The sequence below is a fragment of the Galeopterus variegatus genome, unplaced genomic scaffold (genome assembly GCF_000696425.1).
Source record: "Galeopterus variegatus unplaced genomic scaffold, G_variegatus-3.0.2 Scaffold5286, whole genome shotgun sequence".
Classification (NCBI taxonomy): domain Eukaryota; kingdom Metazoa; phylum Chordata; class Mammalia; order Dermoptera; family Cynocephalidae; genus Galeopterus; species Galeopterus variegatus.
The window spans coordinates 58,454-76,727 of NW_007731397.1; the positions used below are offsets into that span (position 1 = coordinate 58,454).

General features: G+C 40.7%; 1 protein-coding gene across 1 annotated transcript in view; it reads right to left on the reverse strand.

Annotated features, from left to right (window-relative positions):
- The window catches only part of LOC103604615 (ecto-NOX disulfide-thiol exchanger 1-like), a 113,358-nt gene that overhangs the window by 37,290 nt on the left and 57,794 nt on the right, over window positions 1-18,274 (reverse strand). Inside the window, exon 6 of the mRNA XM_008589191.1 lies at window positions 13,368-13,580. Coding sequence (XP_008587413.1) covers window positions 13,368-13,580 — 213 coding nt within the window. The remainder of the gene's footprint in view (window positions 1-13,367; window positions 13,581-18,274) is intronic.

The following is an 18,274-nucleotide window of genomic DNA, read 5'->3' on the forward strand; positions in this document are numbered from 1 at the left end:
TCAGAGAAAGAAATAAATTCCAGACAAGATGGCATTGGCATTTGTTTGAAAAAGCAGCTTACAGAAGTTGTGCTCCAGGAGGAACAAATTCAGATCAACGCCTCCCCCTGTGCCTTCACCATGCTGGAATTCTACAGACTCATGGTTGGAAGGCACCACATGATCCTTTATCAGATAAAAAAAACATGCATTCTATTCTATAATTGTTACTTGGTTACTCAAGAAAGTATACCCAAAAAGTTTTGGAAGTACTATCAACAGAAGGATCTCTCAGTCAGAATATTTAAATTTACCCTTCATACCTTGCAAATAATACCCTCAAAATTGTATGTTTTAAGTGTTTTGCCTACATTGGGTTATTTGAGGATCATGAGAAAATCAAAAGAAATCGATTCTTCAAAAGTATGCTTGAATGTCAGTCTTAGATGTCATAATAGAGTCCCTAAAGTCCCTAGAGACCTAAAAAGAAACTGAGGCTAAGTACATACAGTAAGGACTTACTGAGCCAATATGACAATTGCAACCAGGGAGATGGCTGGTTCAGCTCACCCTGAGAAATGCACTCTGAAGAGGAGCCGGCAGAGCTTAGCATTTTATAAGCACAAGAAGGGGGAAGAGTCAGAGAGAGGATTACTTTATTAGGTTTTCTACTGGTTGACGTGACGTATAGATTTGGGATTGTTACTAGGTGACATAAGGGTTATAAGAAGCATTCTAGATTATTTTATGGCTTTCTGGTGCCATTAAGTCTGCTTCTAAATAAAAATGGCCTTATGATTATGTTTTCCAGGACAGGTGGACGTGACTTCTCACTTATCCCAGATCTCCCGAGGCACTATAATTTAGCTGACCTGATCAGAGCAGTTTTTTGGGTTATCACTAGTATACCTAGAAGCGACAGTAAACATAAGGGAAGGATAAACAGAGCTCTGATGAAATTGCTAATCACTCTGTATAGCTGCAAACCCCTCCTAGCGATTATTCATTAGCTTATATGTGTGTATGTATGGAGATACACACTCCCACATAACACACATACACACACCTATGTATATATTCTTCAAAATTTTTTTAAAAACTGTAAGACTAAGTAATTTAATGATTTTTTTTGCATTTTGCCCCACCCTAAAATGTATGGACGCACCTGCTGAGTTTAGAACACACTTCTTACTTGATAGAGAACTTTATAAACTATCTGGAGAAGCACTTGTCTTTGGTCTTCTCAGGGAAGGAAAGCTCAGAACAGAACACCCATTCATCCAGAAACAGACCACATTTAAACAAGTTCCCTAGGAAAGATCAAGGCACCAAGTGCAAAATCTCAGATTTCTGGGCTCTATAAGCTCCTGGGCAGAAAAACTTTGGAAGTAACTGAAGGGAGAGGTTAGGCTCCCGCAAAGAGTACAAACATAGCTCATTCTCCTTCATGTCTTGCTGACTGCATTCTTTCTCATAGGCCCAGTGCCTCTTGTATCCCTTGTTCCAGCTAAATAGCTTGTGAAAGAGCCTTAATCCATTTAGTGTTCTGAATATCTGGAGAAACTGATTAAGTCCTTACAGGCAGCAGGCCTGCCTAACTAAAGAACCTCAAACAAATCTCCCAAGCTTAATTTTTGTTTTTAATGCTATCTGCACTCATGATAGAGCCTTAACTCTGTAGGGTTCAGAGGAAAATTTTTTCCTTTAAGGGATAACATTTTTCCAAATCCTCTATGAATAGCTCATAAGAACTTTTCAAAGGCATATAACAAATGAAATAGTTGACCTCCCCCGACCTTAGCTTGTTATTGTTGTTTTTAAATACTAGAAGCTAGAGTGGAATTTTTTTTATCAGGGGAGATGGGACAAATGGAAGTATGAGACTTTAGAGGTAGTGTTGAAATTGATGAGCCTCGGCCCTAGACTGAAGGACCATAATGGAGGGCTGTCAGTGAGTGATGCTGGCTTTCAGGTTACCCAGAGGAGCAAGACAAAGTCCGAGGTAGAAGCGGCAAGTATTGGACACTACGCAAGAGGAAGCTGCTGTAAAAGAGATTCCCAGACAGACTCCTGCACGTTCACTGGGGTTCTGGGTCCTGAGCACAGAGGAGGCTGACAGTCAGCCTGGCAGGAGCCCAGGACACAGAGAATGAACATGGTCAAGCCATATTTTAAGGAGTCATGGACTAGAATTTAAAGTTGGGGAGAAAGAAGGGTATCCTGGGATTTTGTCTTGAGATGGGTGAGAAAAGCATCGCATGACACTGTGACTCTATTACAGCACAGTTAAACCTGAGGCCAAGACATCAACAGAAGACATCCTATTTCTGAACTTCCTGGCTAGGTGAGGCCAAACATTTGGTTCTTTTGGGGAATAGGATGTGGATAGAAGAAAGAGAAACATGCTGATCAGAGTATAAAAAAAGAAATAGGATGTGTTTAGCAAATTTTAAGCAAGGAGGAAATGGTCAAATTGCTCGAATAAATGGAAAGATATTAGGCAGACAGTGACATTTTAAGATGTGTATAAATCCCAGCACATTTCAGGGAACTGTAATTCCCCTTACTAATACATATATTCAAATATTATTAACAAACACAAATCCATGAGATTATAATTGTAATGGTTCCTTACAATAGATAGCATTTACTAGGCTTTTAAAATCCAATACATCCTCTGCCTAGATTATCCCTATTGACTAAATAAAAGTAATACATGTACATAAGAAAAAAAATTGAAAAATAAAAGTCTACCTTCCCTTCGTGACCCCCTCTTCCATCCAATTTCTCTTTTCAAAGGTTGCCACTGCTAACAGACTCTAGCATATGCTTCCAGAGAAAAAGTTATGCATGTCGTACATGCTATATATTTTTCTATGTGTACCTTTTGTTACTTCCACAAAGGTGCCTATTATACACACAGTTCTGTATCTTGCTTTTTTCACTTAAGATGTCTTTGAAATGTATTCATATGTACATTAATGATAAGGTTCAAGGAACATCCTCAGACATATCTTCTGACATCCCTAAGTAAATATTTTCATAAAAAATCATTAGCAGCAGAAAGGATAGGTAAAAGAGTATCTGAATGTTTAATTTTGAGAGCTATTTCCAACTTACACCCCAATTTATGCCCAAGTGTTTTTCATATTGTTTCCCTCCCCCCCTTGCCAACAGTGGGTTATCAAACTTAAGATTTGCCATTCCTGATAGATGAGAGAAGGCATGGATTACATGGTAACCAATTCTCTGCACCAGCAATATCCACATTTGCAGTTTCCATTAAAATAAGAGAAACAAGTCCACAGATTCATCAGACCCGCCCTTTATTCAGTAGCTGACTCATTGCTAAGAGTAGTCTTCCAGCAGGAAGATGAGAGACCTGGTTTCTGGGGATCATTTCTTTTTGTGACCCTCAGAATGGTGACCCTGATTTCTCTGGGCCTCCACTAACTTCTTTAATGGTGCTATAAAAACCATACAGTGCTAATAGGCTATTTCTAATTACTTAGCACTTACTGGGCCAGACACTATGCTTGATGATTTAGAACAGTTTTCAAAGTGTGGCTCCTAGACTAGCATCATGTGCATCACTTCTGAACTCATTAGAAACAAATGCTCAGACCCCACACTTACTGAATCAGAAATTCTGGGGGTGGGGCTCTATGGACTGTGCTTTCCGGGTGATTCCAAGAAATGCTGAAGTTTGAGAACCTCTGATTTAAAACATTATCTTACTTAAATTTTCCAACAGTCCTCTAAGGTAGGTACTATTATTATGCCCATTTTATTGATGAAGAAATTGAAATTCACAGACAGATATAATTACTTGTCCAAGGTCATATGTTTAGCAAGTGGTGAAGTTGGGAATGGAAATTACATCCGCCCAACTTCAAATCATGTATTTATACCCCTCATACTATGGGCCAAAGTTCTGTGAACACTGTGGTGTGTAACATACCAAACATTATACAAGACACTGGGGATAAAAAGAGTCAAAGATGCCACCAGTCCTTGAGCTGGTCAAAGTCCCAGGAAGAAACAGTCGCGTGAATCACAGCATGACAACTGCTATCCAGGAGCTGCCAGGGAGTGCCAAGGGAAGTCAGAAAGACTTAAACGACCCTGGGCTGAAACTTGCAGGTTAAATAGAATTTTCCAACACAGACCAGCCAAACATTTGGGGTTACAATGGGGCAGGAAGCTGCATTTACCTTTCTCCAAATGTTTACTAGGAATCTGAAGCACACTGAGGAAGTGTCTGGAAAAAAGGTCCCTGCTTGTTTTGTGTCTATGAGGCTAGAACTGACTTTTCCCAGTATGTGCCCTCAGCCTTCTCACTTCAGTCTAAAATCCATTCTGTCCTACTTTTGTTCAGATGATATTTGCTGAATAATGAACCTCAGCAGGGGAAACTTAAGGAAGTAGGGACGAGGGAATGCTTGTAGGAATCCAACACTGTTCTGGGGGCTGCATGTGGGAGAACAGGGAGAGCTGGGAAATCCATGTGGGTCTAGTCTTGGCTCCACCATTAAATAGCTGTGTGACCTGAAGAAAGCTTCTACCTGTCTTAACCTCAAGGCAGAGAGAGCTGGACTAGCCAACCCTGAGTCTCCTTTCTAGCTCTGGGAATCTCTACAAGACGGGTTGGCAAACTTTTTCTGCAAAGGAACAGATAGTAAACATTTCTGGCTTTGTAGGTCATACAACTGTCCTGCTGTAGAAGGTGTCTATATCCAAGCAGTTTGCCTTCTTAAATAGAAGTCCTCTAACTTTGTCAGTGGCTACCCTTTCCTGCTTCTCAGGGCACAGCTTCTTTTTTTTGGAGCACAAACACTAAGCTGTACTTTTTCAGTGACACGAAGAGCCAAGAATATATCATTTCTGCCTTAAAGTAACTTAACTGACACTTTACTTTTCCTCAGTTTGAAAGCGTTGTGGCTTCAAAACATATTTTGAAAAAAAAATTTTTTTGTATGGATTCTGTGTAATGTAGGTCAGAGACTGTTTCCCATAGACCCCCCTGCCATCAACACACTCCCTCCTCTCACACTTGGCAGTGGCTTCTTTCCCAGGCCCTGGAACTGGGCTCATATCTAGGTAGCAGAGTTTTCATCTTTAGCTCCCAAAAGTTACATCTTTTCTGAGTTGCTGTACTTCACTTAACTGTACTATGTTAAATCTTGAAATCTCACCTTCTACAATTCTTTACTGTTCCAGAGCCTAAGACTTAATTTCTCACATGTTGGTATGATTAAAAACTTTTTAAAAAATGTTAACATTGTCATTTGACTCAGTCAGTATATATGTTTTCCCAAAAAGGGGGGAACTTAGTTTTGGCAGGCTTCTAGCATCCTCTACCATCAGCTTTGGTATCCTGTGAGACAGAACATTCTGTGTTCATCCTTGATTTGGAAATTTTTATAAAAACTGGTCTGTCTGGATATTTATCCCCTGAGAGTAAAGAGGTATTTTTTTAATGGAAATAATGTTTCCAGCATTTAATACATTGGAAAATACAGCCATCCTCTCGAGGAGAAATGGAAAACCTGTTGAAGTTGCTAGAGCAGTTATGGGGAATTGTTTTTTTCCCATGGATGAACTATAACAATGACTACTACAGACATGGGGAAACATTTCAACATTTCATAAAATTCTTTTTCAACAGCAGGGGACATAGGAGCCAAATTTCCCTTGGCGGAAATAAATGTTTAGCTGAGATGTTCCTAGGAAGTAAATAATTTCAGAAAGAGCTTTCCAGGCAGAAGAAATGTGGATGAGGACACCAATCTGCCTAAAAGAGGGATCACAATACACAGAGATCAGAACCCCTCACATTTCTCTCCAGAACTTAGCACACAACTTGGCACTTAATAGGGGCCCAATAAATATTTGTGGAATGAATTTAATCATTCATTCAAACACCTGAGCCTTTTATGATTTTAGCCAAGAAGATAGATGAGGGCATGACAGAAAACTGTCAGTGAACCGTGTAGCTGTCTCTGACAATAATTCTGACCAGTCTTCAGCACCTGCAGAGTTGCCACACACACAGTCTCAGGGTTGACATGTGGCTTAAAATTCACAATGCAGCCCAGCAGAGGTAACCTCCAAAGCAAGGCACAGATGGGACATCTGCACAGAGGATACCTGATCCTCTGTTCTATGATCACCTTAGGAGCTTGTGACATCATGGTCGGGTCCTCGCAGATATTTGTTGTGTTTAGATATCCAGAGATATTAAAGGATCTAAGTCTTGATTTGATAAGGACTGTAGAATTTTAGAGTGAGAAGGAACCTTATGGGATTATCTGGTCAATCCCTTCATTACAAAGATGAGAAAAGGGAGACATCCCTAAACGCATATGGCTAATTAATGGTCAAACTGGGATTAGAAACAGGATCTCTTCATACCTAGTCAAAAGTCTCTCCACCATTTGTTATTTTCAAGACCTATGATGAGACTGATGCCATTTTCTATCATAAACGTATAAAGCAAAGTTGCATGATAGTTCTAAACTTTCCAATCTCCAGGTTGGGATAATATTAACAACAGTATTGTAATACCCCTACTGTAAAATATTCAACTAAAGTATATTCTATGTGTTCTACTTTAAAGAGAATGCGTATTAGAGCTAAGTCAGTTGAGATCATGGTTTACTCAAAAAAGCAACTTTTAGAATATATTCTACAGTTATTAGATCCGGTCCACTTTCCAACACCATCTTCATTTCCATCTATGATTGGTCAACAACCAATGTTTGTACTGAGGTCTTCTATGTGCTTACAAGAATTATGCCAGGCCTAGGAGTGATGCGATGAGGTGAGAAAAGAGAGCACTAAATGGCCTATGTCTCGACTTGGCCTAAAATTTTCCTAGAGGAAAATATAAGCAAACAAACAAAAAACTGATACACATAAAATAACTGGAAAATAATTAAGTGCTCAATTAGATAGTATTAACAAGCGCTGCAGATGGCAGGAGAAAGGGAGATGGCTCTGGGTTATAATAGAGACGGTTTCATGGAGGAAGGGTGGTAGAAGTGAGCTTCAATTCTGGCACTGGGAGGAGGGGAAACCTTCCAGACAAGAGATGTAGCGTAAGGGAATTTGTGCGGATAGGAAAGAGGGTAGTGCCAAGAGCAAACACTTCATCTTCCAACCAGATAGCAGCACTTATATTCAGTGTGATGCCAGCACACTTCTTCAACTCTCCTTGTATACTAGGAATTTACAGTCATAATATCCTTCTTTGGTCATTTTTATTTTTCATTAAAAACATACACACAAACATGGTGTTAGAAAGCAAACTGCGCAAGAAGCCAAGAGTCTTGGTTCTAATCTGCCCATAAATTGCTAAATGACCAAAGCCTCTCATGTGTGCTCTTTGAGCCTCAGTTTCCTCCTTTATAAAATGAGAGGGTTTGGCCCAATGGGTTTCTAAGGTCCCTTTTAGCTCTGACATTCTACAGTTTCTACTTTTCACTTGTGCTCATTATATTTATGGCACATATTCTTAAATTAATATTAATAAACCTTTCTCCACTGTCGGCAGCCTTCCTATTTTTCTTTCCTCCACTTTGCTCCTTTCTCTCCCTTCTCTCTTACCAAGAAGCATATTGGGAAAGTACCAAAGTGGGAATATCATGGAGTGTTTAAATTTTTATTAGATGTGTGTGTGTTGCAACAAGGCATGCACAATTGATCATCTTAGCATGCATATTAATGACTGAATGTGGCGGTACTTGCTTCCTGATCTTTATAAACAGCTCCTGTCCTATCTGAGCTTTGAAATGACAAGCTTTGCTCATAACTGAAAAACTAAAAGTGGCAGGCCTATGGGGAGTTCCTATGAAGTATAAATTTCAAAAAGCAAAGAAGATCAAAACTCAAAAGTCTCTGAGTTGGAAAACCTGAGGAAGCTTTTGCCAAATGGACAGGTTAAGAAAAGACATAAAGGTCAGACAAGGATGATATAAGGATAAGATGACATGAGCATGAGATGATTCACCTGCGCTGAACATGTTTTCTCTTTCTTCTATTCTAGCAAATAAGATCTATCTAGCTGGCCTGGAAGGGAAGAGAAAGCCCCGGGACAGGTGATGTCCTTACCTAACATCTTTGATAACTGTACATCCACAGTCAGAAGTAAAAAATTACCCCAGAGAGAAGTGAATGGATGCTGTATTCCCCAAACTCCTGGTTGGGTTTAGTTGCTGCCCTTGATACTTTCAGCCAAGGCTTAGATGAAAACAATGCTTATTTGATTATATTTAATAGCTGGTCCTGGGATGAAGACCAGAGATATGAAGAAGGTTAGAACTTACACAAATATTGGCAGAACTTAACACCATCAAAGCTAGAAGGTAACTGCCAGACTTTGATGTAGACTTTGAAATAAATCACAACTTCTTCTTTATGGCTCTTACTTTTTCCAAGAAATTTCTGTTAAGCACTAAAATTTGGGAATGGCATCTCAGCTTTCTTTCTCCTAGATGGCTGGTGAGCAATCCAGGCCAACCATCTGAGCTAATGGATGCTTTCAAATGAAAGCAAGAACAAATATGACCAGCATGGCAAGGAGAGAGGTGTATCTAATGCAGCTTAACGGACTCACACTTGAAGTGTCAACCAATTGGCTATTCCAGCAAAATCTACACAGGGACCTATACTTTTCCTATGCTTTGAGCTTTGCAATGTACCAGAACCTTCCTGGAAGTTGTTAAATGAGCCCTCCCTTCAGGACACCAGGCCTGCTCCACTTGCTATAATAAGCTAGATTGTCAATACACCTGCTTCCAAGCTGCATCAGAGTCATTTCCTGACACTCTTGGCTGTCTAATGGACGGGCTGCCATAGAATGCCATGAAGAATGGCATTGACACATCCTTCATGTGGGAGGGGGCACTGCTGAATAACCAGGAGATTTCCAGCCACGTGGGAGAAAGAAAGCTGTGATGCCATTTCTGAATATTGGTGCTTAACAATCCTAATCTCATTCTAAGTGAGAAAGCCAGAATGGGATTCCTGGGTGTTTGCCAGGAGTATTAATGCAGACAAATGGGAGGATGACTGGCTCTGCCTTTGAAAAATGCAGCACGTGTGTCAATCACTGTGGACTTTAGCGGTTATTGTTGTAGAAGCAGCCCCACAGTACTGATACCAGACTCATCACACCACACTGAATCGAGCAGGGGAAAGCAAAACCGTTGTCAAAACACACAAATGTAACTCCACCAGAGAGAGGGAAACTCACGACAGGAAATGAGAAGTATTTAAAATTCAAAGGATGATGAGATGTGCACATGTCTACCAGATTAGTCAGTGGCTGCTAATACTTTCACAGCAAACATTAGGATTTGGTTCCCTTTTACATCTGGGGAGTAGTCATCTTTGTGAGAGCACATAGAAGAGAATGGAAAATTCTGAGGTTGCTCAGTGAGATATGCAATCTTCCATCTGCTCCACTGGCTTTATTCCAACCCAGGCTCACATTTAAGGTATGTCCCATCTTCCAAGTCATTCTGAAAGATCTTGGCTATCAAAGATTCCCACAAAGTCCTCAGATGCTCTACAGCTGGGATGTGTACCCCTCAGCCAGCACTGCGGGATTTTCATAGTCTCTGTTGATAACTGCCAACTGCTGAAATACTTCCCAGAATCAAATTATTGGGCTAAGGGGAAGAAACCAATAGCGGGTAATAGGTAGATGGTAAATGTGAAGGTTGCTGGATGGTTAACAGGGGACAGTCCAACATGGATTTTTCTGTTGACGCTTTCATCCCAATTCTCCTACTATGCCCTAGCCTGCTACCGAGGACCTGGTAAAGTGTAGTGATATCCAAATAATATCATAGCTACTGAGCTCTTCCTTCCATTTGCTTCTTTACACATGCAAGTTGAAACCCCATTACCCGTGGATGGTGCTCAAACCAGTTCCAAACTGACCAACATCAACGAGGTCACCAGAAATTTCTGAACTCACTATTTCAGGCTTCCTGCCTGCCTTCCACTTTATTTATCCACTCGTGCACTCATCCACAAAATATTAATATTTTGTTGCATATTTCTATGTTCCAGACACTTGGCATATATCTATGACTAAAAAAGATATGTCCCTTTCTTTGTGATGCCTGTTACAATAATTAAAAGCAGACAAATCATGAGGTCATCACACATTTTTGATAAGTGCTACGAAGGACCTTAATAAGGTGCAGTGATGGTGAATCTACTAGAAGAGGGTGAACCAAAAAGACCTCTCTGAAAGGCATGGCATTTCAGCCAAGACCCAAAAGATAAGAAAGATTCAAGCATGCAAAGAGTAGGGGGAAAGGCACACCAGGCAGAGGGAACAGAATGTGTGAAGGCTCAGAGGTGTGGAGGAGCTTTGATGACCTCAGGAAGAGGGAGGCCAATGAGGATGACGCAGAGCGAGTCAGGGAAAACTGATGTTGAAGAGGTGGGCACAAAGAGCTTTGCAGGCTAGGGAGAGTGAACACTACTGTAAGTACAATGGGAAGGGATTTAAGTGGGAAAGACATGATCTGATTTATATCAATGTGTGAAAAATAGACTGAACTAGAATAAAAGTGGAAAGGGAGGAAATATGTATGGCAGAAATTGCAAAATGCTTCTCAGTAGCCATTCTCCCCTTCTTTCCTCCTATGAGAACTTCCATTTTATTCTCGAGAGCAATGAGCCCAGGCAAAAACTGTATTTCTCACTTCCCTTGTAGTTAGGCATGGCCATGTGTGATAACTTTGCCAAGTGAGACACACCTGGAAGTCCGTAGGGGGTCTTTGGCCGAGTGTTGCTTTCTTGCTATGATGATGCAGCTCCTACCTCTCCCTCCTACTCTTTTTTTCCTTATGTCAGCTCAGCCTGGAATAAAAAGATGTGCTGGCAGGAGGAGCAGCAGTTGTCTTAGGCTACCCTCTAGGAAAAGCTAACAGCATCACAGAAACCTTGGCCCAACAGCCTTCAGCCATTGAACCAGTGCCAACAAACACCAACACCTGAATTTTTCTGTTGTGTGAAAAGACAAAACTCCAGTTGTTTAAGATACAATTTGGTAGAGTTGTCTGTATGCACAGGTAGACACTGTACCTGACAAACTAAGTGATTCCCATAGTGCAGGCAGCCTGGACTTGACTGGTGTCAGTTAAAAATGAAGAAAAGTGAGCCAAACGGGTGCGATTTTGGAGGTAGAAACAATGGGACTTCCTGATGGCCGACATGTGGGGTTCGGAGGTGGCAGATGGAGAGTGTAAAAATTACTCACGAGATTTTGGCCTGAGAATGTATTAAAATGGAAAGAGAAACCCAAAAGAGAAACAGGTTTGAAGACTAAAAGCAAGAATCTCATTTTTGATCTTTTCAAGTTGAGGTGCCTAACAGGTATCTATGACGTTAATTTCCACTCCTGTGGTTTCCCTAAGACCATATTCTCCTGTTCTGCTCCACCCCTTCCTCTACTCCTCTCACACACTCAGGCATCCAGGTGAGGCCTTCAGGGACCTGTGATCTTCAGTGCTGCCCGAGGATGGATGCTCAATCCCACGGTCCAGCGTTAGGAAGCCCATTACCACTGCATGTCTCGACCTCATTTTCCAATTTGGCTTTTATGAGTAATAAAAAGCTGATATTTGGATTCCCGCACACTATACTTTTTTTGTCTATCTCTCAGGTACTTGAAGGGTGGGCTGACGTACACCTGCATAATGAAAGCTAGGCACATTGCATTCTTTCAGCCATCTTATAGGGGACTCATTTTAACAGGTGACTCTTTCAGTAGTTCTTGCCAAAGAAACCTAAACTTCCCCCTTTTAACCCGTGGCTGCCCTCTTATCTCCAGTGTTAGAGCCAAGGGTTGAGTCTTCCCTGCTAGGTGGAAATGTAAACTGCATGGGAATAAGAATTTATTTTGCTAGTGAGCAAAAGGTAAGTAGACAGTAATCACTCCACTGTTCAGGCATGTGGTTTCTTGCCATAGCTTTAAAGGAATGGTATTATTAGAATTGTTGTGTCTTGCCCTCCCTCCCTTTCATCTACTACCCATTTACCCATATCTTTCCTTTATCCATTAATCTGTTCTTTCCTTCCTTCCTTCAAAAGCTGGTGTTAATATTATTTTTCTTTGTTCTATCTCTAATAACCCTACCTTTAGAGTTGCTGGACATACGCAGTTGGATAAACGGCCACTCCTCAAGGCTGGTGAATCTAGGTAAGGTGGTCTCATATTGGTCTGTATGAGATAGAGCAGTGCTATTTTTCCTATTCCTTTTCTTTAATGACAGAATGTCTCATACTGGTTATCAGGCCACTCAGAGCTAATGTCTGGGACTTCATTACATGATATTCTATGCTTCTACAAAAACTACCTTGACAACAAAGTCATATGAGACACTTACATTTAAGATCCTGTGCTTTCTTGCCCTTCTTTCATCCCATCCTAAGAGATCCATTATCCCTTAGGTTTACACTGATGAAAGAGGTGATAGGCATTTTGGCACATTATATCACTAAAAACAGTACTCATCCTCAGAATGAATATGTAAATTGCATATATTGCTATCGCGTGCAGGCCCCTGCACCTGGTATAGAATGGAGCACGGCATTGTTACAGTGTCATTCAATGGCTTTTACCAGGCAAGAGAACATTGGCAGCTGTGATGCATTATGCTGCCATGACGTTAACTACAGACACAGATAGAGAGCCCATAAAAAAAATATATGCCCTTTTTTTGAATAGAGCCCTGGGTAATTACCCTGACTATTGTTCTATGAGAAAGCTCCATTTACACCCCCTTCATCAATTTAGGATCCAGACATGAAAAATCACTGGAATTAAGTAGTTAAGGCAATTTACTTTCCAAATGAAGAAAGGACAAAAATCTCTACTCCTGAGTTGCCCGTGTTGACAGCCAAAGCTCACCTCAGATAATGGATCCTGAGGAGGAGTTTTTCTGACAGTACCTTCTTCCTAAACAGAGCCCAGGACAATGTGTTCGGGGTCTGCCGTCTACTGTCAGCACTAGGACACATGGGTCTGTGTGGCTGCCCTGTAGGTGTGCTGTGTGCTGTGTGCTGTGGAGGGGCCATCAGGCACAGAGGCGTCTGGCTGCCCTGCCATGGTGGCCAGACCTGATATTCTGAGGAAAAGCTACAGAAACGTTGCTCACCTTGAGAAGTAAGCTCAGGGCAGGGTCCGTGTTCCTCCAAGTTGCCACAGAACATGAAATAGGTTATGAGGTTTGCCATTCAATATGGAGTAAAATGGGAGATTATTGAACTACTTACCCCCAAATGAAAAAAAATAAAATAAAATTGAATGAAAAAGAAAAGGCAAAAATCACAAGAAAAGACATGGCCCCCCAAGTTTTACTTACATTGAGTGAGGATCCCAGTTAAGGCATTTTTAAAATTCTCCTTGGCTTCCTCCATCTCCTGCTCATGGGTGGCTTTCTCATTCATCAGCCGGCGGACGTGGCTGTTGGCCGACTGCACCATGGAATAGAACTGGTTTGCAGAACGCCGGTTCACTTCCCCTCGTTCAATCCAGGAAAGCAGCACTGTGATAGCCTCCGAAAACTTGCTATCATCTGGAAATGGAAGACCACCAAGTCAAGTCAAGCCAAGGCTGAAAAAATATACTTTATTCTGGTTCCTTTTAAAAGACAGAGCACGGTCCGTCCTAATGGATATATTTTCAGCACTAGACAGGTAAGCTTTCCTGCGACTGAATGCTTCGCCATCACTTAACTTCTCTTTTCTTACCTGACTCCACTGCACTGTAGGACCAGCCAGGAGGTTCACATCTTCACCGACCAACTCAGTGGGCTCAATTTTTTTTCTGGGCGTTCTTAGTAACAGGGTACAGCTTCATTCTTCCACCAAACCTTGATTCTTTTTTCTTAAGATTGACTTGAAACACTGTTATTAACCTATTTGGCCTCCACTTCATTTCTTTATTTCTTTATCAGAAATATTATACAGCAATACCAGGTTTCTGACTTGCAGAATCAGCTGAGTTAGGGTCAAAATGTGGACAGATTAAATTGTTATAAAACTGATTCTAATGCAATATATTGTTCATAAGGCAGGTAGTAGGGATAAGTCAAATTCCTGTTCCACTTGAGTTCAAAACTAATTTTAGGCTTAGTATAACATTTAATTAGGCTGAAAAATAGAGTATTTCTTTGTTTTCCACAAAAGAGGACATGTTCCCTGAGGTGGTCAGTGCTTGCTTTGGATGGCTATTGGAAAGCCCATTTAAGCCTGGTTTGACATGTGTGTTTGGTGGTGGTGGGAGGTATGGGAAGTGGGGAATAAGGTTCCACCAGTATATAAATGATAAAGTTTATTTCAAAGAAAACAAATAGATTTGCCTGTTTTTGAATGGTTACTGAAACAAACGGTGTTGTATTTATAGCTTGGAGGTGGAGGAAAAGCAAGTTTGAAGGTGATTAAGTTAATTATAACTGGAAGATGTGTGTCAGTTACTACAGCATTAATTGATCCTATTTCTGCTGAAGGCTGATTGCATATTTTCCAGGCCAGCTTGAGGGGAGAAGGCTTTCATTCGTATTTTTCTACCCCTGGAAAATGTGATGTAGGAAAAATATCCTACTTTCTTTCAAGTAACCTAGGTAGACCGAATTCAGATGGGAAGGTTCAGATTCTTACCTTATTCACTGAATGCCAACCATGTGCCAGGCACTGTCTCCTCCACTGGAGGAGTATCAAAAGAGACATCCTTAAGCATTGTTCACATTAACAAACACATATGCACTCCAGATGAACAGAGGGTGATTCTTGTTTGAAGAAATTTTATTTTACTCACTAGATTTTTAAAAATCAACCATTGGATTGTTTTTAATATCCCATTTGCAGAGTGCTTTGTAAATTCTGTAGGATACTACACAAATATGTTTAGTACCTTTCCTACCGAAGACCTCCCAGACCAGGGCACAACTTCCTCAGTGCGGCTGCTGCTTGCCAGGAAGCACGTGCACTGAACGAAGTCAGACAGGACACAGCCTGACTGAGGGCCACGTGGAGTGTGCTCTGTCCTCTCCAGGACAGAAAGCAGCTATTATGGATGTGCTGTTGATAAGTCACAGCTCCAGGCCCTCTCTCACTGTGACAGTGGCCTTCTGGGCTTGGGGATCAAAGCTTTTTTCTGAGCAAAACTGCCTCCTCTGCCCTTACACTTTAACCAGATGAGATGATTGGCCTGGGAATGCCCACAGAACACCCTGAAAGTGAAAGATTCAAGATTCCCTGAAAATCTCAACCCACAGGCACAGAGCACACTGACTCTGTATCATCACTGGCTTGTACCATTTTGTTAAGTCTGGAATTTCAGTCTAAGTTCAACCCTCAGTGAACTCTAGCTGCAGTGGTTTCGTATCTCATTTCATGGACCAAAGCGGCTTGTATAAAATAAAATCCATCATACAACTTAACATTACGTTCCGCCCATGGAGAGGCCCATAATTTAGCATTATGTTTGTGAGAGGCCCACTGTGACTATTACAGTCGGAATGAATTTTGCCTCCTTCCACACTTGCTTCCTCTCTCCCTGCCAATACATGTTAGGAGAATGGACCTCTGGACAGACAGCAGAAATAAACTGAATGTTTATAAGAAATCTCTTTTTTTTCCTCTTAAAAAATAACAACAAAAAAAGAGAACACTGACTTCATGTACTATTTTTCCCCTATGCTGTGACTTTTGTCTCTATGTAACGCAGAGAAACAATTTCTGTTACAGAGCTTACGAGCAGAGAGAGCAACACTCATCTCTCTTTCCCTCACACACTGGTAGTTCTTCCTTCTCTTGCTCCTTGTCTCTCAGTTCATAAATATGCTAATTTACTGTCAGGAAGAACATACCTAAATTTTAAAAAACATATGTTTGCTCAAATGGTCTGAAAACTGCATTTTATTGACCTTTGCTCCTAGACCTGGAGCATATGTCCACCAGCAGATTATAGTTAATTAATAGTTTTTCGTAAGAGGAAACAACATCGTTAAGATTAAGCAATTGAAAACACACTGTTTAAAAAGTGAGCAGCCAAGAGATTTTCTAATATTTTCACAAGTACTAGGAGGCAGAATTCCATTAGCTTAAAAGGAGTATATAGTGTTGAAAACTCCCAATTTCATCTTCATTTCTGAACTTTCTGAAACTGGTAGGCCGATGTATGATTGATGTACTGACATTCAAATTAAATTTAAGAAACATTGGTTAAAGCATGGTTGGTAACTCTAGTCAATATTTGTTGCCATGTAAGAAGTGACTTTAATTTATTTCAATTAAGACTAAGCAACTAATTCCCCCTGGATAGCTATAGGAGCATATTGGGAGTGGTCACTTTCAATACCCAAGTGTAAATTCAATTTTGTACTCAGTGGAAAGATCACTGAGAAAGCAGAAAACAATATAAACTAATTTAAATAGGATTTAGATTGCAGCATTATTAAAGCTATTCATGTGGAAAGAAATTAACACTGCTCATAAAAATCATATCAAAGATGCACTTATAAAAATTCCAAATACCTTCTGTGAACACGCTTAGGCATAACTCTGAACATCGGTGCCGTTTAGAAACTAGAATGTGCAGATGTGCTTTTTCCACAATAAGAATAGGGAAAATTGGTATATTATGGAGTAAATGCGGGCCATTTGCTCATTAAAAATTGCCCAATGTTTTCTAATCAGGGTCTTCACAATGTCACACGTGGGTTACTACAAATGTTTGCTGGCTGGTCTCCCTCTCTGATCTTTTTTCCCTTCTATCTGTCCCCCATTCCTTTGACATCCCCCTTTGTTAAACACCGTGGCCATGCCTCTGTGCTTTGGCACATGCATGTGCTCATCTGAGGGGCCCTCATACTCCTGGCCCCCTGGCCAGCTGTTATACTTCCCTCAGGATTCAGATTTAAGTACCCTCTCATAAAGGAACCTTTTCTGCCCCCCTACGATGCATTACGTGTCTCTTTGCTATGTCCCCACAACTCTCCCTGTACCCTACTATTAAGGCATTAGTCATTCTGTATGGCAATTGTTGGCTTACAGATTTGTCTCCAGTTTTGAGAGGCTAATATTAGAATAAAACTTCCCAAACACTTCAATCTTCTGGTCACTCTTTTTTCCTTTTGTAATATATATTTTGTTACACTCTTTCTAACAGATTTGTAGTGATTAGTACTAGAAAGCTTCAAATTCAGTGGTTAAAAGTTGGGAAGCATCATAGTTGATAATAAATATTTTAGTTTCCTATTAAGGAGTATTTCACATATGCCATTGTCTACCATAGGTAAACGTTCTCCTGGCCCGTACGCTGGCTGTTACCTTTATCCTTCAGGCCTCTAACGTCATTACCACTGGCAATCAAAGTTAAGAATGATAATCCCACAGAAGCAGAGCCTTCAGCAGTAAAGCTCAACCCCGTTTATCAAGTAACTCAAAAATATTTTTGAAAGCATTCCAGGAAGGCAATAACAGTTGCTCAGCTTTGTGAGGAATAAACAGAATTATAATGATCATCTATCATCCCTCAATGTCACCACCTGAATCTACGCCCATCTCATTCCATCTCTGGTTATTTCAGACTTTTTGTCAACCTCCCTCCCTCTCTTCCATGTTTCTTGAGCACCTGGCACACAGTGGGCATTTTAAAAGTAGCATATAGGATAAATCTTTGCTATGCAAAGATCACAAGCATGAGCATCATTTGGCAGCTTGTTAAAATGCAGACTCAGCCTTATTCAAAACTCCTGACTCAGAATCTGCATTTTACTCCAGGTGATTTTCATGTACAATGAAATTTGAGAAGCTCTAGAAGAAATGGCTCAACAAAAGTCAGATAAACTGGTCAGGAGCTAATCTAAAAGATAATAAAAACCTAAAATGGAAAATATGAGAGTACTTCAAAAAGTTAGTGGAAAAACAGAATTAAATGATAATATGAATCTTTCCACGAACTTTGAAGTACCATTGTAGCAGCCAAGATAGTGGAGAATATCAAAAGGAACTGATGTGCTTCTTATGAACTTTATGAGTCCCAGTCCCTAAACTCCCCATCACCAATTAAAGAACAGCGGTACACTTACGCAGGGGGAAAAAGTGTCCAAGACTTGGAAATGGGCACAGAGATGACTGCAGATCCTCTCAACGAAATGCTGGGCAGGACTAGAAGCACCCCCCTGCCCCACCCACGTTTTCTGATTTTATAGGGGTATGAACCTTTAATTGTCTTTGACTTGGCTGTTTTACAACTCTATAGGAA